Consider the following 24,717-nt stretch of genomic DNA (forward strand, 5'->3'; position numbering starts at 1 on the left):
CCTGAGTCCAGCTCCAGCAGGGTTCAGGTCCCAAAAGGAGATGTGTAGGCAGCAAAAGGTTGGAGGAGACTGACTGGGTCTGTGGGTAAATCAGGATCGCTGCCCATTGATTAAGAGCTATGGCTTTTATACTCTATAAATGCACAGAGGATTAAATGGGAGAAAGGAGGCATGTGAGCTGGGTGTAGCTTGAGATCAGGAATCGAGGATTTGTTAGCCTTAACAAATTAATAGGCACCAATCATATGTTAGTGGAAGGGCCACAGATTCCTCTTGCCAGAGATAAGAATGTCTCCCTTTTTAGTGAGCAGGAACTTTCTTCAAGCCCTGGAGGGAATGGGGACTTTTGTCTAAATGCCTGACCTTGGAAGAAGGACTTTCTCAGGGGACCAAACACTCCATTATAGAATATTGCAGGGTCTTTTTTTGTATGGATTAGTTTATGCTAAAGCTTAAAGCAAGCAAAGACAAAGCTAGACAAATTAACAGTTTTCTGTACCCCAATAGTAGGTTTCTCTGCCGATTCAATAAGCCAGATCGAGCCAAACTGAAAAAGTAAAAGAACAGGTTTATTTGAGCAAAGCAACTCCCAGACGAGTTCTCCAGTCCCAGAGATGGAGGCCAGAGAAGTCACACGCCCAAACTAAAGCAGGAAGCTTATATAGCCTGTAGGTGAGGAGTGATGACATGTTCACCACAAGCTGGGTTTGTGTGCAGGTATGATCAAAGCTGAACTGCTTAGGCAGGGACTTGGGCAGCTGGCAACTTCAGGGGAGAAGCTGAGGTAGCCACTAAGAAGGCAGAACTTTTTGGAGTCTTCCCTTTGTTCAGAGATTCTCTGAGTGGGTGGGCTTTGGAGAGACAGGAATGGTTCTGGATCCTGCAGCGGCTAGCTGGAGGTTTCAACTGAACATAAATGTTACTGTGAACCTGAGTCAACCTTAGGAATTTATAAATCATGATTAGTAAATCTACCTGATTTATCAAGCATGCGTTACTTATCTGCATTTTCTAGCAGCTTGGTGTGAATTTGTGTGGGAGCAGGCGGAGTTATCACACCACATGGTTCCAAGGTGGCGGGGATTTTGTTCCAAAGAATTATTTTGTTTAAAGAGGAAGTTGTTGTGTACATTCTCATCCCTCACCACAGCCCACACAAAGTTTCCCAAAGGAAGAGACATATGGGAGCTCCCATAACACATAGTGAGAATCATTAAAAATGAAAGTAAAAGGCTTTTGGAGAATTGGGGTCTGCAAAGTTGAAATGCTGGAACTTTGTCAAGCAACAATGACTGCCATGTGGTACACGCCACTACTATATATAAAATATGTATATATAAACTATATTATGTATAATATTTTAATTGTTTGGGAATTTTATACATGATTTGAGTATATTCATCCTCCCTCACTCCATTCTTCCCACCCAATTTTGTGTCCTTTTTTTTCCTCCCTCCCATCAAGGCAATTTGTGCTCCCCAAATAATCTGGAATGTGTGGTCTTCCCCTGGAGCACAGTAGACTTCTCGAGCTACATTTTTAGAGAAAGCTGACCCTCCCTCTCCCAGCAGCTAACAGTTGCTGACAGCTCCCAGCTAGGCATGGCATTTTTTCTGGCTTGGGCTTACACAGGTCTTGTGAATGCTCTGGCCGGCACTGTGCGTTCATATGCACTGCCCTGTTCAGAAGACTCCATTCCCTGCATCTGGCCCTCACACTGTCTCCTCGTCCGCAATGATCACTGAACCTGTGGAGTTGGGGGTGCCATGTATATGTTTTCACATAGTGCTGAACATGCTGAAGTCTCTTATTCCCTGAACTTGGTCAGCTGTGGATCTCTGTGTTGAGCATCGCCTACTCCAACAAAAGCAACTCTGATAGAGGTTGAAATATGCTTTAATCTATGGGTATAATGATGGGTCACTAGACTATAGGTTGGTTTAATACTATGTCCATTTGGCAGAATAATTGTAGTGGGGTCTTGCCTAGGGCCTAGGACCTATCTAGCCATAGGTTCTTGGCCCAATAATGTTGCCAAATATAGGCTCCATCTTGGGGAGTGGACCTTAAATCTCCTAACGTAGTTGGTGACTCCCACAATATTCATGTTATCATTTCACCACTGAGCATGTCTCATCAGGCCAGACGTTAGCAGAGCTCACAGGGTTCATGGCAGAATAACATTGATGCTCATTGTGGGCTTAGTGTGTTAACACCTTAACACTGTGAAATCCAGGAGGAACGGAGCTTCTAGGTCCACACCAGCTTGGTCTCCCCGTGTTGTATGACTCATGTTTGATATTTTCATGTCATAGGTGGATCCTCCAGCAATAGGGTCTGTCTTCTTGCCCTCAAAGACTTCAAGGAAACATTCCCATTTAAAACAATAAATACTGTATTTCTCATGCTTGTGCCCCATAAGTCTCTTCCAGGTAGAGCAGGAGAGAGAGATTCTCCATCAAACACCATGAATGAAAGTGGCGTACATCAAAAGCACATGCTCTCCAAACAACACAGTACTCAAGACCTTAGCTAAACCAAAGAATGCATATTGGCACATAGAACGGTTATATGGTAGGAAGAGACAGGGACTAAAGGATAGAAAGGGGGCACACAGGAATAAGCATGCATGACTTTACCACTCATATTTTGAGTTCTGTATCCCAAGTGACAATGTCTGGATTTGAGACAGAAGTCTCAGCACTAATGTGCTTCAGAAAGTACCCCTTTCTTGATTTTTCCTCGGATATTCAACCATTCATGTAAACCAAAGCTTCCTACATAGTCTGTGTTGGGATCTGTGTTGGTTTGATGCTGTGGGTTTATTTTATTGTCAGATCATGGAAGGTACCATTTACTTGAGAACCCCATGGGTTGGCTTGAGGCTGGGCCCAGCAGTAAAGAGCCAGTACCACTTCTGCCTTCTGGGGCTCAGATGTCTTTAGGCTGGCAGTAGAGAGCACAGTGCAGCCCCAGGGTGTAGGCTCAGCTGCAAGGCAAAGCCAGTTGCAGCCTTGTACAATTGATGATCAAGTCGTGCTGAACTTTCTGTAAGCCCCGGACAGGGTGGGGAGAAGAAATATGCACCCTGACTTCCTCTGTACCGTGGCCAAGTATCCAGATAACTGGAAATGCATGCAAATGGTGTGGCTTGGCCATGCAAATGAAATTAGATCAAGCCTCCCACGAGCTCGTAAGCTTTGTCTTTAGAAGTAATAGGAAGAAATCTGGTAATTGGTTCTGTCTGTTGTTTGAAAGCCGCCCTCTTGGTGCCGCCTACTCTAACGTCCACACTGATGGATAGGAATCACAGTTCGGGTCAGCTAAAGCATGAAATCATCTGAACAGTGTATGCGTGTTCACCTACTGGAGGCAGGAATCACCACAGTTCAGCACATTCTTGGAATTCACATTTTACAAACAAAAACCATAAAAGTCAAGCATGTTTGGGAAGGGATGAGTCTTGGTCTGGGAAGTGCTCCTACCTTGCCCACCCTGGTCCTCTGCTGCAGACTCCAGCTCCCCAGTGCTTGCTGCCAGCTCACAAGCTCTTCTTTTGTGGCCATGTTGGGGGGAACTGGCCAGTGGTTTTGAGATACCTGCAGCATATAATCGATTACTCCAACCATTTAAAAGTGCACAGTTCAGTGACAATTTAGGATATCCACAATCTAATACAACTATCGACACTATTGAGTTCCTGAATATTTTTATCTTGCTCAAGTCAGGCCCTTTGCCCTTGCTCTCCAGACCCTACCTAGTACTGTCTGTTTCTATGAACTTACCTGTTGTAGACATTTTGTACAAATGGGATCATATAACATGTGGTCTTCTGCACCTGATTTTCTTTACCTGAGTAATGTTTTAAGGTGCCCTGTTAGGACATGGATCAGTATTTTATTCCTTCTCATGACTGGATAGTACTTCCCATGCGGATATGCATTTGTTTACTGGCTCATCTGTTAATAAGGATTTGGGTTGTTTGCACCTTATAGATGATGTAACTAAGTGCTCTTACATATGCATCCAGGTACAAGTTTTTGTTTAAACACCCCTTTTCACTTCTTTTGGTTATATACCTGGGCATGAAATTGCTCTGTGTGGTTTTTTTGGTGGCCCACCAGACAGTTTCCCTCAGTGGCAGCACCATTTCACATTTCCCCCCACAAACTACAAGGGTCCCAACTTTTCTCCACCTTCTCAACACCCCTTTTCTTCTCTTGTCATTAGTCGTCTCGGAGGGTGTGGAGTATCTCACTGTGGCTTTGATTTGTAATTCTACACTCATTCATGATGCTGAGCCCCTTTCCAAGTGCTTATGGAGCATCCACCACCTTTGCAGACTGCCCATCCTAGCATCCATGTGGCCCCGGGTTCCCAGTACCAAAAACAAAAATCCTTTACCTAGTTTTAAATGAATTTGTTGTTATTCCTGGGTTGAAAGTGTTCCTTATATAGTCATATTAATAGATCTGTGATTTGCAAAAGTTTTGCCTCTTATATGTATATAGGATTTTGTAGAGGAAAGGATATTGGGGCTGAAGAGATGGCTCAGCAGTTAAGAGCCTTGTTGCTCTGGCAGAGGAATTGGGTTTGATTCATAGCACCCACATGGCAGCTCACAACCATCTGTAAAACTCTAGTGCCAGGTGATGTGATGCCCTCTTCAAAACTCCAAGGGCACCAGGCCTGCGTGTGTTGCACAGACGTACATGAAGGCGAACCCTTGTACACACAACATGATCAAGTAACTAAGATAGAAAAGGACATTAATAAGAAAGAAAAAACGTCAACCCAGAGAAGAGAAGGATGGAGAGAGGGAGAACAGAACGTGCGTGCATGCATGCATGCTTGTGTGGATGTGTGTTTATATACTACAGTACTCTTAGGAACCTCATGAGGTTGAAGGCTACCATCAGAACTTAACATGAGAACAGTAAGGGCAAAGCAGACATAAGCAGATGTAAACTTTTCCCTGGGCAGCTCGCCAGTTACTGGAATAGAGATTTAAATTTCAGATAAGTTTAAGTCCTCCAGAGCCTGTGCTCTTAATCACAGTTATACAATCCCTAAGGGCACAAGGCCTTTGTAGCCCTAGAAGAAAGAGAATGAAAATTGCTGCAGGGCAATGACACCATCACTTCTCTCTGAGCCAAAGGGGAGTGACAGATGGATGTGAGGTACACAGATGTACACACTATCATAGGAAGAGACATGAATTCCCTGGCCTTTCTGCTTGGGCTGCCAGTACTACCAATCATGGTGTGTTAAACTAGAAAGCCTGTTTTGGAAGAACCTTAGATGACAACGGATACTGCTTCAAAGTGTCACTTATTAGTCATAGACTCAGCAAGGTGTTCCATTGGCATCATCACAGAAAATAGCAGGGAGGCTGGGACCATCCTATGAGATCGTGCATTCAACAGCGTATAAATTATAAAAACTATTCAGCTGTAAATCTCTCTCATAACTTATGAGTCATCTTGAAAAATGTGACCTGATGGCTTTGTTCAGCTTGATTTTTCACAGAACTGTGTGTTTAACATGAGCCAGTATTTGTGGTTTTCAGTCACAGTTAGCTGCTCTGGGGGCTCACACTGTCATCTCTCAAGAATTTTTCTCCTTCCGCATGATTCCACTTAAATAGCCATGTATCCTACTGGACCTGTTCCCTCTTACCATGGCAGGAGTGCTCGATGGTGGAGGTGATGTTTCGTTGGGGGCTGTGGACCCCAGACCCTGAATTTCCTGTAAACAACTTGTTTGCAGCTGCTCTGAGCATGAGACAGGGGAGTGGGTTCTGGTGGCTGCAGCTGAAAGATCCTGAGAGCTGGGGCGTGGCCAGAGCACTATATAATAGATGCCCCTGAACACAATAAAGGGGGCATTCTTGGCATTCTTGTATCAAGGATGACCTATGTCCCCGTGTCTCTGCCTGTCTGTTCTTAAGTCTCCAGCCTAGTTCCCGGCTTGCATGCCATCCCATAGTGCAGGCCGACAGTGTTTGAGGTCTGCTGCTAAGAATATGTACTGCTATTACTGCATCTTTAAACACCACCACGCATTTCTGGGCACTGATGTCTTGTCAGCCTTGGACACTCTATAAAGCAGAAAACAGAGCCATGGGCGGAGTGGCCAAGCCAAGGCGCCTCGGCAGTTTACAAATGCCCTGATTCTTGTTTACAGCGGACTCCTGCTGAGTGCATTTCCTTATTCTTCAGCAATTCTTTCCCAGAGTTAGGCCTCTTCGTGTTCGGGTGAGCCTGTCTGACCAATGGTTGAACACTGTAGAGGCTGATACCCTATTGGGTATCAGCTAGACACAGCTAAAAGGTATTGCTTGCACTCGGTGGTGAGGGAGCATCTAGAAGGTCCTTGGCAATGACTGTGAACCAACATGTGAGCTCTCTGTGGATGCTACTCTGCAAAGACTTGGAGACCTCGGGGGCTTTTCTTGGAAAGGTGCTAGAAAGAGGGGATGGTGACTTGGCTGTGACTCAGTGGTAGAGAATGTGCTTAGTGTGTTTAAGTTTCATCCGTAGCATAAACCAGGAGTCAGGACAGTAGGACACAGAGCAGGTCATTCCCACAGGATGAGGAGACAGTGGAAGATGCAGAATGGCAGCTCGCCTTCTCCTCTCAATGCTAGACCGGAGTGTGAACTCTGTCTACCCAGTAAGCCTAGCAGTTCTTTGTTGCTGCATTTGTATTCCAGACAGCGGGCCGTCGTCCAGAGCCCTCTGTGTGCTGAGGCCCCATGACTAACTAGGTCTTCAGACTACCAGCTTCCGGTTGAAGAATGGAATGTTTGACTATTGTACTTTCTCAAAAGAAAAAAAGTTGTTTTTAATATGATCCACACATGGAACCTTAAATTTTCTAAAAGCCACATTCTAAAAAGAATCAGGCAAAGTTATCGCTTGTCTTTCACTTTTCCCGTGAGAGGCTTATCGTCTAATTTTTAAAATGACACGAAGACCGCTCCTCTTTATAAAATGTGGTGTACCATGGCAGTACACAGATGGCATATGCGGTGGTCAGAGCAGGGTGACTGGCAGGGCTGTCGCCACATTCACAGATGAGTGTTTCTGTTGGGAGCTGACATCATCTGGTAACATGTCCCATTTAACTCAGTGTACCAGACACATTGTCGTTCCTGGAAGCAGTGAACAGAAAAGACTGTTTAGGAGGCATCGTGCACTCTTGACCTCTGCTAAATCTCTTAAGCCAGAGTGCATTGTGAGTCTGAACTCACATCCATCCCACCTGGTCCAGCCAGGTCGCAGGCGCTCCTTGGGACTTGATGCCCAGCGGCTGCCAACTCCAGCAGCATAGCTTTCACGTCTGGTAGAGCCCAGCACAAAGAGCTTTTACATTATGTCTTTCTGTGGAATTGTTTCCATTTTTAAAATGAAAAGCAAAGGATTATGTAATTTGTACTGGTCCATTCAGCTCCTGAGGAACAGGAACTGAGGGGTGGGGGAGCTGAGACTTTGGGGGTTGGGTCTCGGTGGCCTTCGAACTGCCTGCCCAGAGTGCCCTTAGCTCTTGGGCATTTATTAGGGAGGGATACTTGAGATCCCTGTCCTGGAAGCAGGTGCTGAGTTGACTGTGAAGGTAGGAGAATTTTAGCAATGAATTCCACAGCCATGACATCATCTAGAATTTCAAGGGGGGAAAAAATGGGTTATTGGGCAATTTGTCCTTCAACAACTCATGAGAAATAAACAATTTTCTGTTGATGGGGGCGGGTATGAATGATGTCACTTATTTGGTAATTGGCTGAATATAGTTTTTAGAATGTTATTTCAAATAAGAGTCACTCCCTGTTGCCATTGTTTAAGTCATCTAAAGCTTTTATTTTCAACTCGGTTTTTCTGCCTAAAGGCCAAGCATGACGGAACATGCCTGCACTCCAGACACTTGGGACCTCACATTTGGAGCCAGCCTGGGCTATATACTAAATCTCTCTCGGGAAGCATAATCTTGTTCCTGTCTAATTCGTTCCTAATGGCAATTGGAAGAAGCTGGTGGGGGGGGAGGGGGGACACACGGCTTTCTGAGCCTTGGCCACCTCAGGAACAGTACCACCTCCCACGGGGCTATAATTAGCTGTGTACCCTTTAATTCCCTGGAGTCTTTAGCTGTGCGTTCTCAGACAGCCTGAAAATCCCCAGCAGCCAAGGGTCATGGGGCCGGAGGATATTGCTCTCCAGAGACCAGGCAGAAGGAAGAAAAGGAAGCTGCCTGTCTTGTGCACATTCTCTGTCTTGTGCAGACTTGAGATAAATGGGACATGAGAAAAAACATGTTTGCAAATGACTTCCTTACCCCATTTCTAATGTCTCACACGAGGTTAACATGGCCTCATTCGGGAGCATTCGCCCTTATGCTTCACAGTGTGACTTATTTTCATTTCCAGTTTCGTGTTAAGAGACCATTTCCTGCTGTGGCTAAGGAAGACATTCATTCTCTGACAGAGCTGAAATTCAGTAGGGGAGCAGAGCTGCAATAACAGTGAAGTTGCAGCTCTGACCCATGTGTAGTTCAAGGCAACATCTGTTGATGTTTCTGTCTTTCGAAAGACCCCCTTTCAAATAACTGACTTCCTGCCCTCTGTAACGGTGATCGAATGGGAACGCTTGCCTTTTATGGTTTTGGTGGTGGTGGTGCTGTGCAGTGTCTATAGTATGGGGGTTGAATTTAGGGCCTCACACATGTTCTATAGAGAGGCGTCCCTACCTCCCCCTCGGTGTAATTACATAACCTGATCCCTAATTGAAAGGGCAGTCAGTTGCTAAAGAGCGCCTATGGCAGAAAGTATGGTTCAGCACTTGCAGGGGGTTTTCCAGCCCTCGCTGTGCTCTCCTGTCCTCAGCTCTGTGCACACACAGACAAGGCCCTATCTGCTCATCTCTTGTGTACGTCATCTCCCAGGCTCTTTGCTAGGCTCCCCAGAAGCCCAGAGCTTCCAGTTCCACAGGGTTCTTCTGCCTCTATTGGCCTTCTTGCTGTGTTATGTCTTTCTCGATACAGAAAAAGCAGCAATTTAGTTCTGTGTTCACAGGCTCAGAAGTCAAGGCTGGGCTGGGCTCGGGGGGAGGGGGGTCTTCCTATATCCTTTACAGCCACAGCTCTTGTCTCTGCCACACTTCAAATGGTAATCTGTCTTAATTGAAAATAAACCCTATTTCCATAAGGAATCTGGTGTCATACTTGTGTATGTTTCTGAGAGACTACTCTTACAGCATTTAACATATAAAGCCCAGACTTTGCTTGTTGTGCCTTTGCAGGCTTTTAGGAGCTTTGGGCAAGAACGCTTACTTTAGGGCATCTTCATTGAAACCGCTTTATGTATTCACATGGGCAAAGCAGATTTTTGTGCACCAAGACTGATGCCTGAAGATCTGTCTCATTTTTCTTATTTTTAAGGACCAAAAAGCTGATCATCGATGTGATCCGGAACCAGCCAGGGAGCACACTGATTGAAATCTTAGAGACCCCAGCAACGGAGCAGCAGGTACATGTCTTTACATGTACAATAACACATGCATGCAATAAATGTTGGTGTTCTTCGTCTCCACGCCAATATTCACTGTTACACAGTGATTTTTCACAAATTTTACACAATTACACTGGTAATCAAGTCCCTTAGTGTAGACAACTGAGTTCATCCATATCTGAAGCCCGCAAGGAACGCCAGTGGGAGAGAGTGGAAGACGCTTTTATTTTTTTCTATAGCAGGAATAGAATTCTGCACCTTCAGAGCCTCTGGGTATGAACCATAAGCTTTGTCATTCAGTGGATGGCTAGATAGATCAGTGAAAAAATAGTTCTGGTTGATAGCATGTCATAAATCCTTATTATCTACTTGCTATCTTAGAAGAGAGATGTCTGTTGTTGGATTTTCTTTTACTCTAGCCCCACGCTGGAATGCCAAAATGTAGATGTTTGTTTTAATCTTTTTACTCTTTGGGGGGCCCTCCACCCAGCTCCCAAATCAGGATGTGGAGGCTCATTCTAGAAATGCCAGGCCTTAGCTTGGCTTGTTTCTGGCCAGCTTTCTTAAATTAACCCATCCACTTTTTGCCTCTGGGCTTTTACCTTTCTCTTACTTCTGTAAATCTTTCATTCTTGCTCTGTGGGTGGCCCCTGGCCCCTGGTGTCCTCCTGTCCTTATTCTCTTGCTTCTTCTCTCCCCCCAGATTTCTCCTATTTATTCTCTCTGCCTGGCAGCCCCACTTGTCCTTTCTCCTGCCTCGCTATTGGATGTTCAGCTTTTTATTAGACCAATCAGGTGTTTTAGACAGGCAAAGAATCACAGCTTCACAGAGTTAAATAAATGCAACATAAAAAAATGCAACACATCTTTGCGTCATTAAAACACATGTTCTACAGCATAAATAAATGTAACACATCTTAATATAATATTCAATAGATGTGCATCGAAAATGAATGTCTAAGACCATGGTGTCCAAGGGTCTTTGCATTGCCATACAAACTTGGGTTTCATGACAGTCTGAGATTAAAAATTATATTAATATCTTTTAAGATGCATCACATTAAGCTGAGTTTAGTGTCACATGCCTTTAATCCCTGTACTTGGGAGGCAGAGGCAGGCAGATCTCTGTGAATTTGAAACCAGTCTGCTCTTCATAGTGAGTTCTAGGACAATCAGCAGTATAGTAAGACCCTGTCTCAAAACAAAGAAAAAAGGTGCATCATTAAAATTGGGCATGAAGATACACGCCTATAATCCCAGCACTTGGCAGGAAGTTCAGAGAGCTCAAGGCCAGCCTGGACTGTTTGAACAACAAGGGGAAACAGTAATAATTATTCATTTCATTCTGAAATAAATGAATTAATCCCAGATGTTATTTTATTGCCAATAATTGCCGCTCCCTGACCAAGTTAATAGAATTATCTAATTACTTCTTAATGGAAGTGCTTATCATTTTCCTGTTCCTCTTAATGTAATGAGTTGCCAAGAAATCATTCTATCTCCAGATTTAATTTTGAAAAATTAAAACTTCAAGCCATCTCATATAAGAAAATACGTGATTTTTTAAAAGCAATCTGGATGTAAAAAATACTGATTTAAGATAAAAAATTTTTAGCTCCAATTGTTTCAGTTTTTCCTAAAGTATGTAAATTGATAAGAGAGAATATTTAACTCTATCTCTATTCTTCCTAGCTTGTGACTGTGAACACTTAGAACTCTAGGCCTTCGTTGCCTTACCTGTAAAGTAGAAATAATTTTTTAAAGATGTATTTATCTTATGTATATATGAACGCTCTGTCTGTTTGTATGCTTTTACACCAGAAGAGGGCATTAGACTCCAGTATTAGATGGTTGTGAGCCACCATGTGGGTTGCTGGGAATTGAACTCAGGACCTCTGGAGAACAGCCAGTGCTCTAAGCCACTGAGCCATCTCTCCAGCCCCTAGAAATAATTTCTAATTCACAGGGAAGACTAAATAAGAGGAGAGAACATGCTAACTGGATGCAGTAGTGGCTGACACGGATTAAGTATATTGGTTGCCAGTTATTTGCTGTTGACCCAGTAAGCCATTTCTGTGAGCTGTGCCCTATGCCTACATTACTCTAATAACAGCTTGTACCATAGAATGGACTGTGACGTCACTTGTCTTGTGCAATAAAACAGAAGGCCATCCGTCTCCTTGTATTACAACTGTCTTGGACAGACTGCTTAGCATTCATTTGTGTGTACATCATGGATTTAGGCACTGTCATCCGCAGGAATATCTTCACCCTGTGGTTCAAAGGAACCCTGACTACATCAGTGATTCTGGGATCAGAATGAAACTCTCTGGCTGCCTCGCTGTTAAATGACCTATGAATCTCTGTCAGCGTGGCTGGTTTACGAGGCTTTAGTGGGCTCTCAGAGCCATGTGTTAATTCAAAATCTACTTTTAATTTTCTCAACTGGGCTACCCTTAAATTGAGACCCTTTATCCAAGGAATTACAAAGTAATGGTTATAATTACAAAGTATTGGTTTGTCACCTTGGCAAGAAAGCGGCACCTTTGGACTAGGTCCATTATCCCTACTGGGTGTTTTGTTTAAGTGGAAGCTATTTTCCTTCCAGGGTTTACTTCAAAACCCATAAAGAGCACATTCAATGCTCATCTTTAGACTTCAGCTTGTGACAGAGTGGTTTGAGGAGAAGTGACTTCTGCTATTTTCTTTTTAGGAACTGGAGCACGCCAAAGACATGGAGAGCCGCGCCATTGTAGACTCGAGGGCTCCAGAAGAAGGGAAACAGAGCCAAGCAATGATGGAAGATGCGTGCCTGCCTCTTGAGCAAAAGAAGAGGAAGATCCAGAGGAATCTTCGGACGCTGGAGCAGACCGGACACGTGTCATCCAAAAATAAATACCAAGACATTCTCAACGAGATTGCCAAGGTGTCTGGAGATAGTATTCTTCCTTTGTCACGTAGACATTTGCTAATCAGTGGCACAGTTGGGCATCCCATGAGGCAGCGTGAGGGCCTCGTGGGGCATACGTGGCTCTTGTTTTCTGTAGTGCTCTGTGGTTTTAAAGGTTTCAAGGAGCTTTGTGAATTTATCAGGAATAGATGAGACACACCAGGGCACCAGGGGTAAATACCCCGGGGCTGTAATGATCAGTGTTGTTACTGCTTTATTCCATGGCTGTTGGTTTTTCCGTGTGTTCATTTGTCTGTTGTATGGCACTTTGGGAAATTTTTTTTTCTTCACTGTTAAGAAATCGCTCTTAGGATCTGCCGTTGAGACGGTGGCTTTCTGTCCCTGGAGTTCACTTCTAAGCAGTTTAGCCTCAGTGTAGCTCAGACTTAAAGGTGTTTGTTTCTGTTTTGCTCATTTCACATTTTGAGAGCTTCCTGTGACGTAATCTCGCTTCATTCAAGGAAACACAGGAAGTGGTGGAGATGTGTTTAGTGGTGATAAGAAGGGACATCTTTGGGTAAAAAGTACATTTCATTCTTTTGGTTCAAATGTACACATTAATATGGATCTGGACTTAAAGGCAGTTAAATGAGAAACATCTATTTTGTCGTTCCCCCCCCCCCCGGGGGGGAAATGCACAGTTTGATTCTTCAGTGGGAAAATGGTTGCAGATGGTATTTCTCCTTTCCTGAGTAATACAAAGAGGCTCGCATTTCTTTTTATAGTTTGGGGCGAGGGACTACTTCTCTTAGGGTATATGAGAGAGAGAAACCAGTGCTGTTGCCATCAATGAGAAGGCTCTATTTAGTGAGGGGTTTTTTATTTCAGAAGATGTAGGGGAATATGCCTTAGAATTCCTGAAACAATTGGTTTTAATTTGTTCACAGAGGAAAAATAATGTTAAACAGGTGCCATTTTCTCAAGTGAAATCTTTTCATAGCTTACTGAATAATATTTTAGTTGTTTTTATAATGAGAGAAAGAAAAAGAGAGAGAGAGAACGTCCGAGTGCCAGCATGTGTATTACAGTGTATGTGTGGAGATCAGAGAACGCCTTTGTGAGCTCACAACCCCTACCTTTTTGAGGCAGAGTTTCTCTTGTCTCTGCTGTATAGAGAGATCCGGGCTAGCTGGTCCATGAGCGTCCAGCCAACTCTTGTTTCCAGCCCCCAGCTCCCATCTCTGGAATTCATGCTGTAATTATAGATGCAGGCCACCACATCTGACTTTATGTGGGTTCTGGGATCAAACTCAAATCATTGGGCTTTCATGGCAAACACTTTTTCCCACTGAGAAATCTCCCCAGCCTTTGCGGAGTGACTTTGTAAACCTACATCTGCAAGTTTAATTTTAACACAGCTCCCCTAATGTATAAACAATAAGGCAAAATGGTTTGCATTCTAGGAATCCTATTTAAATTTAAGCACAGTCACTGCTTGCTATCTGGAGGGGACTGGGTTTAGGATTCCAGCTAATAAACAGAATCCATGGGTGGTCAGGTCCCTTATATGAAATACATAATATCTGCATATGAGCTATTCACATCCTCCTGTGTGTGTTTTACTTAAAAAGTAAAATGAAATGGCGTATCGCTATCTTGCCAGGACTCTCACTCTGGGCTCAAGCAGTCCTCCTGACTCAGCCTCATAAGTGGCTGGGACCGACAAGTGTGTGCTATCGTGTCTAACTTTCCCCGTAGACTCTAAGTCATCTCTCATATATGTTACCTAGATATACAATCTAAGTGCTGTGTAAATACATGTGACACTATATCGCTTAGGGAGTAATAAGAGAAGGGGCTAGATATGTTCATTACATAGTTTTCGTTTTCCTCCATATTTGAGCTCTTATTTGTTCAAATCCATAATGCGGAACCACAGAAATGGAGAGTTAGCCAATTGTAATCGTTTTCAGTTTTGAATCTTCTCAGGTCATGAGAGCCGTCTATGTATTACATGAAATAATACGTAAACATAAACAGTTTGGGCTTAAAATCGTCTCCAGAGAGGAAAGTTCAGTGCAGTCTGAGGAGATCACATTTCTCTCATTTTCTATGTACTTCTTTTACTGGTCTGAAGGATCTCCTGTATCCCAGGCTGGCCTGTAGCTTGTTATCTAGCCGGGGAGCCTTTGAACTGAACTGTTTGCCTCTGCTTCCGAGTGTTGGGATTACAGGTGTGCGCTGGTGCCTAATTGATGTGCTAAGGATGGGAGCCAGGCTGTTGAGCCAGCACCCTACCAACTGCGCTACATTCCAACCTGTTGTGCCTCTTTTAAAACATCTAAACTATTTGGTGATTCGCAAATTACATTTTTGGCTTTGCGGCATGGGGTGTCTGTCTGTGAAATGTGCGTTTGTGTATGTCTATGAAGTAGGTATGTTTGCGTATATGTGTATGTGAAGTGTGTGTACCTGTGAAGTGTGTGTGTGTGTGTGTGTGTGTGTGTGTGTGTGTGTGGTCATCGTTAGGTGCCAGTATTTTCAGTTCTTCTTTCTCTATAGTTCTTATTCAGCTCTATAGCTTGCTAGCTTATTTTTTGAGACAAGCCTCTCACTGAACCTGAACCTCACAGCAGTTTCAGCTAACTAACTGGCCAATGAGCCCCCGAGGTCTGCCTGTCCCTGCCCCGGCCCCAGCTCTGGCCAATGAGCTCCCGAGGTCTGCCTGTCCCTGCCCCGGCCCCAGCTCTGGGGTTACACATATGTACCACTGTGCCTAATTTTTAGTGGGTATCAGGGATCTGAACTCACGTCCTCGTGAAAGCACTTTACCGACTGTGAGCCATCTTCCCAGCCCACTTCTCTCAGCTGGGGGAAAAATAAACTTTAGTAACCCTCTTAAAATCAAAGCTGAACGTTTTCCAGTCCTGAAGCAGAAAGAGATAACAACGTGTTGGGCTGTGGTAATACATGTAATAAGGTGCTGAGATCCACTAGGATCAGCAGTTAGATGCTGGCCTGCTGCTCATTGTTCTTCTAAAGTACCAGTCTCACAAAGCGAGTCTTGCTTCAGCCTGTCATTAGAGCCTTTACTCATTCCAGGATATTCGAAATCAAAGACTCCACCGCAAGCTTCGGAAAGCTGAACTGTCAAAACTGCAGCAGACCCTGAACGCACTTAATAAGAAGGCAGCGTTTTATGAAGATCAAATTAATTATTACGACACCTACATAAAGACTTGTGTAGACAACCTAAAAAGAAAGTGAGTTCATGGTCATTCTTTCTGTCGTGCTTTGTATGGGGAGACTACAGTACTGGTGGTAGCCTGTGTTGGTTTGGGAAGCGTTCTGGTTTTGTTTCTACTGTTAATAAAGACCATGACCAAAGCAGCTTGGGGAGGAAAGGGTTACTTGGCTTTCATGCCATCCCAGTCCCAACCTATCCTTGAGGGAACTCAAGGAGGACCCCGGAGGTAGGAACCGAAGCAGAGAATACAGAGGGGCGCTGCTTACTGCCTTGCTCCTCATGGCTTGCCCAGCCTGCTTTTGTATAGAACCCAGGACTGGCAGCCTAGGGCTGACACCACCCACAATGGGCTGGACCCTCCCTCATCATTTACTAATTAAGGAAGTGTAGACTTGCCTACAGCCCAATCTTATGGAGGCGTTTCTCAGCCGAGGCTCCCTCAAGTGACTAGAAAATCTCAAGTGACTGTAGATTGTGCCAAGGTGACAGAAAACTATCCAGCACATATATTACTTGATTTAAGAATGTCTATGAGGAATGGGATTCTGTCTACCTGATAGTCTTAGATAAGTCAGGTATTTGCTAATTGCATACAGCAACTTAATAATTTAAAACTTAATGATTTAAAATTCCTTGTTGGCCGTTTTTTAAGTCATTACTGACACAATGGGCTAAATTTGGCAGCTCTCTCATATCCATTAGAATACAAATTATGGATTTTTTTATACACAATATAATGACTCTCAGTGACTATTCCTTGCTGATAATTATTCTTATCACCAGACTGGGTCAATGCTGATTAAACTTTAATTATCCATTTAGATATGTGATACAATATTTTCAGATAACCTTCGTCTGCAGAAGAGCAGGAGGAAATGATACTGCGTAGAAAAATCGATGGTATCACTCATAGGAAGTCTGGTGAGGGAAGTTTTCTCATCACCTCACTTGGGCCCACTCTTCATTCACTTGGGGACTGTGCAGATTTTACTTTAACACTAGACCCAAGAAGAAGAAGTCAATCAAGCAGATTTTTAGTAGCAAATGCTTGTTAGTGGTTTGTTTCACATGGCGTTTACAGCAACTTTGAGCCACAAACTATAGTCCCAATGTGGGTTCTGAGTCTCGCATACACCATGTGATCTCGATTTTCTCATATTGAACCTGGGATCGAGAGTGGCAGCTTCTCACGTGTTGCTATGGAGGCTGAACGAAATGATTTATAGCGAAGGAATGCATTAATATCAAAGCCGCTGCTTATTTTGGAAGACACAAAGTAATATGTATAAAGTATGCATTTGGAGTGGTGCTAGCCATGTAGTGTTTACTAAATTAGAGAAGTTTTATTGATGCCTCCACGTTAGAACAGAAAGTCCATGTAATTACTCCAGGGCTACTTGCAGTGACTTATTAGGCAGACACTTAGTTCAGAATGCCTGAGAACACAGCATACATTTTATTTTAAAAGCCAGCTTCAGTCACTGAGGAAATGCAGTTAGGTATAGGGATTCCAGAGCAAGGGGACCTTTTTCTCCTTTTATCGGGAGAAGAAAAAGCACAGGTCAGTACAGGAAGCCCCCTGTGAACAGTGGGGTTACTGCGCATGGCTGCCACACTGCCTGGAACGTCTTGACAACAGGTGGTTGTTCTCATTTGCTCAGAAATTCTCGGAGATCAATTAAACTGGATGGAAAAGCAGAACCCAAAGGAACGAAGAGAGTGAAGCCAGTGAGGTACACAGCAGCGAAGCTGCATGACAAAGGAGTCCTGTTGGGCATAGACGACCTGCAAACCAACCAGTAAGTAGAGCCTAGCGTCTATGAGAACACACCCACCCTAAGCTCACACCCAAGCTGACTAAGCATTCTCACACTTCCCTGGGTGGCTCAGAGGGCTTTGTTCTATCAAGGCTTAGCACAGTGTACAGATCACTAGTCTTACTCCCAGAGACCTTCAGCATCTGGTGCTGATGTGGTCGGTCCTAGAAAGGGTGTGTATCCAGAAGTCGTGTGTTCCTTTGTTTGGCTCCTCGGGTCTTCTCTTGGTCCCTTCCAAAGAACTGGGTCAGAGCAGTGAGCATAAAAGGCTGCCTTCTGATTCGTGCAAGAGCCATCGACAGTTGCTAAACAGTGTGGTCAGACCCACGAGCTGTGCCAGGCCCTGGTCAAAACCACCTCCAAGAGAGTGCTACAAGAGTGTGAATTCAAGACGAACCCACCAGGCACAGCCCCAGCAGACACCACACATGCAGGGGACCATGAGCTTCATATCTATCCCTCTCATCTTCCTTTCTCTCAAGAAAAGTCTGCCACTGGCTTTGGCCCTTTCTCTGACTCCACCCCTGCCCTACCCCCACTGCCTTTTAGGGCCTGACCACAAAACCTGAGTAAATGAGCTCAGAGAATGCTCCTCTTTCTCTCTGGAAGTTTCTGTAAAAGTTACTATCTACTGTACTCTGCTGCCCCAGCAGTAGTATTATAGATCAATGTCAAGGGTCACACCTGCTATACAGTAGTAAAGGTCAATGTCAAGGATCACACCTGCTATACAGTAGTAAAGGTCAATGTGAAGGATCACACCTGCTATACAGTAGGATAGGTCAATGTCAAGGGTCACACCTGCTCTACCATAGTAAGGTCAGTGTCAAGGATCACACCTGCTCTACAGTAAGATAGGTTAATGTCAGGGATCACACCTGCTCTACAGTAAGATAGGTTAATGTCAGGGATCACACCTGCTATATAGTAGGATAGGTCAATGTCAAGCATCACACCTGCTATTTATCTCGTAAGAAAAGCATCTAGTTCAGATCCCAACAGTAGCCTTCAGACTGGATGTTCAGGAATGGCATGAGGAGCTGATGCGAGTCAGGCTGCCTTAACCTCTCCTGCACACTGGTCCAAGTTGAGGCTTTGTTTGTTTTTCTCTTCTTTGTTTGTTTTAAGTCAGCCCGTGTCTGACTGTTCCTCTTCAATAGGTTTAAGAATGTTACATTCGACATCATAGCTACTGAGGACGTGGGCATCTTCGACGTCAGATCCAAATTCCTCAGTGTTGAGATGGAAAAGGTGCAGCTCAATATTCAGGTGAGCTGGGATTTTATGTGAGCCACTGGGGCTCTCTGTGCCTTACACAGTCCCTGCCAAGTTTAACTCCTGGAATTCTGGAACTCAGATGGTGGAAGAAGAGAACCAACAAGTTGTCCTCTGACCTCCACAGCATGCCATGTGTGTGTGTGTGTGTGTGTGTGTGTGCGCGTGCGCGCGTGTGAGTGAAATTTTTTAATTATGAGATTAAAATGAAAATTGTGTGTGATTTAAATGGATAATAATTTTCTTTTTCTCCAGTACTGAAGTTCAAACTCAGACCCTCTCACACACAAACTAGCTTTGTACCACCGAATTATAACTCTGGCCCTCTCTCTACCTTCAAGCCACTTTCTTCCATGTAGGCAGTAATTTTCTAAGTGCCCCGTTCTGACTACAGCATTATTCACTGTCATTTATGAACTTGCTAAAATGTAACTCGCAGCTCAGAGCTGCCACACCTGAAGTTCCAGGGCTCGGCTCGGTGGTCTGAGTCTAACTCGCCTGTGTTTTTAAGTAGACTAATGTTTTGGAAGCCCCAGTGGGATGTTTTTAAGCTCTGAGGTCACGTAGCTGTGCCGTCATCTCTCTGGTTCCAGGACTTGCTTCAGATGCAGTATGAAGGGGTGGCTGTGATGAAGATGTTCGATAAGGTGAAGGTGAACGTGAACCTCCTCATATACCTGCTCAACAAGAAGTTCTACGGAAAGTGAGGTGCCTGCAGGGAACGAGCGCGTGGATTCTCTATCGCCTGCCTTGAGAAATGAGTTTGTCTAGTATTTTTGTTTTAAAACATGATTGAAATCACTGCTTACAAATGTGTGATTTTTTTTTTCAAAAGACCAAAACTGTTCTGAAGAATGTAGCCACGTGCCTTTTTGATAATTAGATACTAGGCCAGAGTGAGAGACAAGGTGGGCAGGTGGGACAGACACACACTGTACGGTGGCACTGGTACTCCAGCTGGAAGCTCGGAAAACCCTGTGATTTGTTTTCAAGTAGGGGGAGAAAGACTAGCTGACTAGGGACAAATGTATAAACCTATTTTCCTATGAAAAAAAAATTTTAAATGTCCCACTTAAATGATGTAATTCTTCATAGATTGTTTTTTTATCTGTGGAGAAGTAGAGATCTAATTAATTTGTAATGAATTATTTAGACATATAGCTCTAAGCCCTGTCTTCTGGGAATTATCGGTTTTAAAGAGAACTTTTGTGCAATTCAAAATGAAGTTTTTTTTATAAGTAATTGAAAGTGATAATACAATAACACTTTCTGTATAAAAGTATATATTTTATGTGATTTATTCAATTTACTCAAAGTGCACTACTGCCTCATGGAACGGCTCCTGTTTGGGGAGTCACATGGACCACCGAGAATAGCAGTTATAGATCCCCCCCTTCACCCCTCACAATTTATCTGAATACTTCAATTGTGCCTCTCAAATTTTTTGTAATGCTATAAAATCAGTATCTAGATGGTTTTTAAATGTATTCTTTGAAAATTGTTTTCTGTAAAATAAATGTTACTTAATTACATTAACGTGGTTTTTAGGTTGTCTTAATAAATCCAGCTCACTCAGTGGGTGAAAGACTCCTGGTAGAACTTTTCAGGAAAAGAAGTCTTTTACCCAGAGCTATGTAACTTAGGGTGCAGAAGATGCAGCTGTAGGAGGGCCAGGATCTCAAGTCCAACCATTCATAGATGAGTGGATCCACGGGCAATCCAGAGATCCCTGCTGGCCAGTCGACTTTGTACTGACCACTCATTCCCAATCAGAGAAAAAGGGAACAGAAGTTCAGAATAAAATATTTTAAATTACAGGGGTCACTTCTGCCTACTTCCTATTGGCCAATGGTAGGTGACCGCCGGCTGGAGTCATTGCCTCAGTCTGTGTGGTTATAACAAAATACCTGAATCTGGGTACCTTGTAAAGAAAAAAAAAATGCTTATTTAACACAAAATTCTGGAAGGTCTGAGCAGAGTAGCAGAGTCTGCTTGGTATTATTCAACAGCACATGAGGAAGACACAAATACTTGGAGTACCCTTGCTTTCCAACAACCCACCCTGCTTGCTGTCACTAACCTCATCCCAACAGACACAACCCACCCCAAGCCCTAATCTAGTCTCTTGAAGACAGTACTCTGTTCATGAGGGTAGAGCGCCTATGATTTAATTAACCCTTAAAGCTCTCACTGTTTCTCAACACCTATACTGAGACTCAAACGTCAATATAGGTTCAACATGCAGATGCGGACAAACTGCATCCAAATTGTGACAGTCCCTAGCTAAGCAGCTAAGTATCCAGTTAGAACCAAGAGTGGAGAAGGAATGGTTCTGTTATTAAAGAGAAAGAGAAAGCAGAGGAAGGACTTGGACTCTCAGGCTAGACACTTAGCTTTATTTTCCTTAGCGATTGTAAAATATGCTTATTTGAGATAAATGAACTTAAGCTTAAGAGTCAACAGAATTTAGAAAACTCTGATAAGCAGACTTTTAATTTTATAATTATTTCAGACCACATTTTTTTATTGCTTAAATTTTTATGTATGTGAGTGTTTTGACTGTATGTATGCATGCATGCCTGGTGTCCATCGTTGTCAACAACGGGCAGGCTGTGAAACCTTTAGAAACATCCTTATCTTGGGCAACAGGAAAAACACTCCTGGCTCTCCCTAAGGTCCCTGGCATGATCCACGTGTCATTACTGAGGACACGGGCGTGTTGTCAGAAGGCATCAGTTCCTCTGGAACCGGAGCTGTGGATGGAGACAAGTCACTGGTTGAACCTGGGTCCTCCGCAAAAGCAGCAATTGCTGTTAACTGCTGAGCCATCTCTCTAGCCCCAAGTAGCATATATTTTTGACAAATACTGCAGAACAATGCTATCATAACAATTGTGAGTTGGGGTGGTTTGTTTTCAGTTTTTTGTTGTTTTGTTTTATTTTGTTTTGTTTTTCCACATCACTAGACTTAATGTGGATCTTTGAGGAATCCTGGCAAGTTTCCCCTTAGCAAATCTCCCTCTCCCTACTGCCAATATTGGAAAGAGGGGATGTGGCCAGGAGCTACAAGGATGAGGACAGGACTTAGCTCCCCTTGTGCTCCAGGAAGGACTTGGAGTGGAAATGTACGCAGAGGAGCCCAGGTAACGGAAGCAGTGTTTGGAAACACGAGCCAGTGCTTCCTGGCATCTTTAAAAAGAACCTCTCTTGTTCCAGCAGCAGAGATGGCAAGCCGCGTATGTGAACAAGGATGCTTGGGTCACGTCTGTGTCCTCAGTAAGGACACTGGATTGTGTTGGTGTCCTCAGTAAGGACACTTGGATCATGCCAGTGACCTTAGGGAGAACCAGGAGTATTTTTCCTGTTGTCCAAGATAAGGATGTTCTTAAAGGTGTCCGAGATTGCCCTTGCTTGAGATGGGTGAGAGCCGTAGCTAAGTGGATGACCAGAGGAGGACAGATGTAACAAAGAGAAGGGCAGCAGCAAGCATGTGGCCTCACGTGCCTCTGAGCTAAATTTGTAGATTATTGGAGCCAATGCTGGGCCACTCTCAGGACTGAACGTCCTCTAGCCAGGGAGCCGATTTCCTTTATGTCTCTGAAGCCCTGACCCGCTTCTTCCCAATTCCTCATGTCTTTTCTTATTCAGTGACATTTTTTTTTAATTTATTTATTTATTAAGGATTTCTGCCTCGTCCCCACAACCGCTTCCCATTTCCCTCCCCCTCCCCCGATCAAGTCCCCCCCCCCTCATCTGCTCGAAGAGCAATCAGGGTTCCCTGACCTGTGGGAAGCCCAAGGACTGCCCACCTCTATCCAGGTCTCGTAAGGTGAGCATTCAAACTGCCTAGGCTCCCACAAAGCCAGTACGTGCAGTAGGATCAAAAACCCACTGCAATTGTTCTTGAATTCTCAGTATTCCTCATTGTCCGCTATGTTCAGCTAGTCCGGATTCAGTGACATTTTTAAAAATTTCTTAAGTGTGTGGAGAAAGCGTATGTGTGCATCTCCATGGGCCTGCATTTGCCTGTGCATGTGTGTGTGGAAACAGAGGGTAAGCTTTGGATGTCTTCCTCTATTCCTCTTCCAACTTATTCTTGGAGATAGGGTCTCTCGTTGAATTTACAGTTTGCCTTTCAGCTAGGCTGGCTGGCCAGCCCCAAGGCTCCACCTGTTACTACCGCACCACTGTGATTATAGGCATGCACCTCCACATTCAGCGTCTATGTGTGTGCTGGGACTAGAACTCGGGCCCTCAGGCTTGTGCAGCAAGCCCTCTCCCCACTGAGCCATCTCCCCAGCGTTCCCCCCCCCCCGCCAGACTCTTGTCTTTATAGACCACTAACACTAAACACTGGAACTATAATGAACTTTACAAAACTGGTTCCCATATTTTGAGATAATCACCTTTAGTCAAGAAGGTTGTGTTCCCTTAACTTCTCCTATGACACTTGGCATTTCAGTTCATTTTTATACAAGGTCTCACAGTGCAGTCCTGGCTGACCTTAAACTCGCAGAGATCCACCTGCCTCAGACTCCCAAGTGCTGACACCACACCTGGTCCGTACCTGGCATTTTAAAAAGACCAAAACCAGGACAGCACCCCTACCCAGCCATTCTACAAGGACGTGCTCCATGAACTCCAGACAGGGAACACCTGTCCCCATTATTCTGACGTCAGTGGCTAAGTAGACACTAACCTGTGTGATCACCGTGTGGTATAAAAGATGAGAACTGTGATGTGTAGGCCCCGGGGCAGGCGGGGGCGTGTGGATGGACAGTAATTAGAATCGCTATTCATGGTGTGACTTTTATGACTTTTGTGGTTAAGTGGCGCTTAGCGGTATTCCGCAAACATCTCAAGAAGCAACCACAGAGCTGTGGGTGGTGGAGAGTGCTCTGTATTGTGAAAACGCCTTCATGTGTATTAGACCTTACTGCCAGTTAGCTTCATGAAAGTGCCCTTATATCTGGTACTGAAACTAGGACCTGGTGATACGTTAAGATGGAGTCTCTAAGCATTAGAGCCATGGTTCTCAACCTTCCTAGTGCTGTGACCCTCTAACACGGTTCCTCATGGTGTCGTGACCCCCCCAACCATAAAATTATTTTCATTACTACTTCATAAAGGTAATTTTGCTACTGTCATGAATTGTAAAGTAGGTAGATATTTTTGGAGATAGAGGTTTGCCAAAGGGGTCGTGACCCACAGTTTAGGAACCACTGCTTCAGAAGCTGTGCCTTCTAAATAGTAGGTGCTGTCAGAACTCTGGAAACGGGGTGAAGAGGAGAGTATACACCCCTTCCTGTGCCACTCATGAGTTCAGTATGACGTTAGACAGACAGTTGGATGGATGGGGCTTTTACTGATAATCTGGGGCTAACTGAGCATCCTTTCAACTTCCATATAAAACAGATGCTATGGGCTTGGTCAGTGGCTTTGTTTTCCTTAAAACCTAAACTCTTTAAGCTCAAATACACTGGAGTTTGCCCCATGGAACACGAACTAAAGTTTATGTTTTAAGATAGGATCTCATGTATCCCAGCTGGCCTCAAACCCATCACAGCAAGGGGTTGACGATAGTCTTGGTAGTCTTGAATTCCTGGATGGCCCTGCCCTTGCCTCCCAGGAGCTGGGATTACAGGTGTGCACCACCCCCATCAGGTGTACAAAAATTCGTTATTTTCTTTATAACCTACATGGACTTAGAGACTGAATTTGACCTTTGCTCAGTAACCTGAGCCACATGGGTGGTTCACCACTCTCCTGGGGGTCAATTAGTGGACATGCTTGTTGTTCCATTATGAAACACAAATTATATTTCTAACCCCAAAATACCAATACAGGTTTGTAAGAACAAGAGGTAAGAACAGGTCTCCTCCCAGTTAGGTTGTAACTTACTTAACCTACTGTTTGCTTGGAAAACAAATGTGGAGGTCTTCTGCAGACCAGCAAGTGCCTCAGTCTTTACTTCCGGTGCTTTCACA

The 24,717-nt window shown here is 44.1% G+C and overlaps 1 protein-coding gene across 1 annotated transcript in view; it reads left to right on the plus strand.

Annotated features, from left to right (window-relative positions):
- Positions 1-20,261, plus strand: part of Iqgap2 (IQ motif containing GTPase activating protein 2) — a 283,844-nt gene extending 263,583 nt beyond the window's left edge. Inside the window, exons 31-36 of the mRNA XM_041663248.1 lie at positions 9,433-9,520; positions 12,216-12,428; positions 15,495-15,655; positions 17,301-17,438; positions 18,617-18,725; positions 19,325-20,261. Coding sequence (XP_041519182.1) covers positions 9,433-9,520; positions 12,216-12,428; positions 15,495-15,655; positions 17,301-17,438; positions 18,617-18,725; positions 19,325-19,438 — 823 coding nt within the window. The 3' untranslated portion in view covers positions 19,439-20,261. The remainder of the gene's footprint in view (positions 1-9,432; positions 9,521-12,215; positions 12,429-15,494; positions 15,656-17,300; positions 17,439-18,616; positions 18,726-19,324) is intronic.
- The last annotated feature ends 4,456 nt before the right edge of the window (positions 20,262-24,717 follow it).

This window comes from Microtus oregoni, unplaced genomic scaffold (assembly GCF_018167655.1).
Source record: "Microtus oregoni isolate MIOR12 unplaced genomic scaffold, Mior012 000014F_ref0000157, whole genome shotgun sequence".
Lineage (NCBI taxonomy): Eukaryota > Metazoa > Chordata > Mammalia > Rodentia > Cricetidae > Microtus > Microtus oregoni.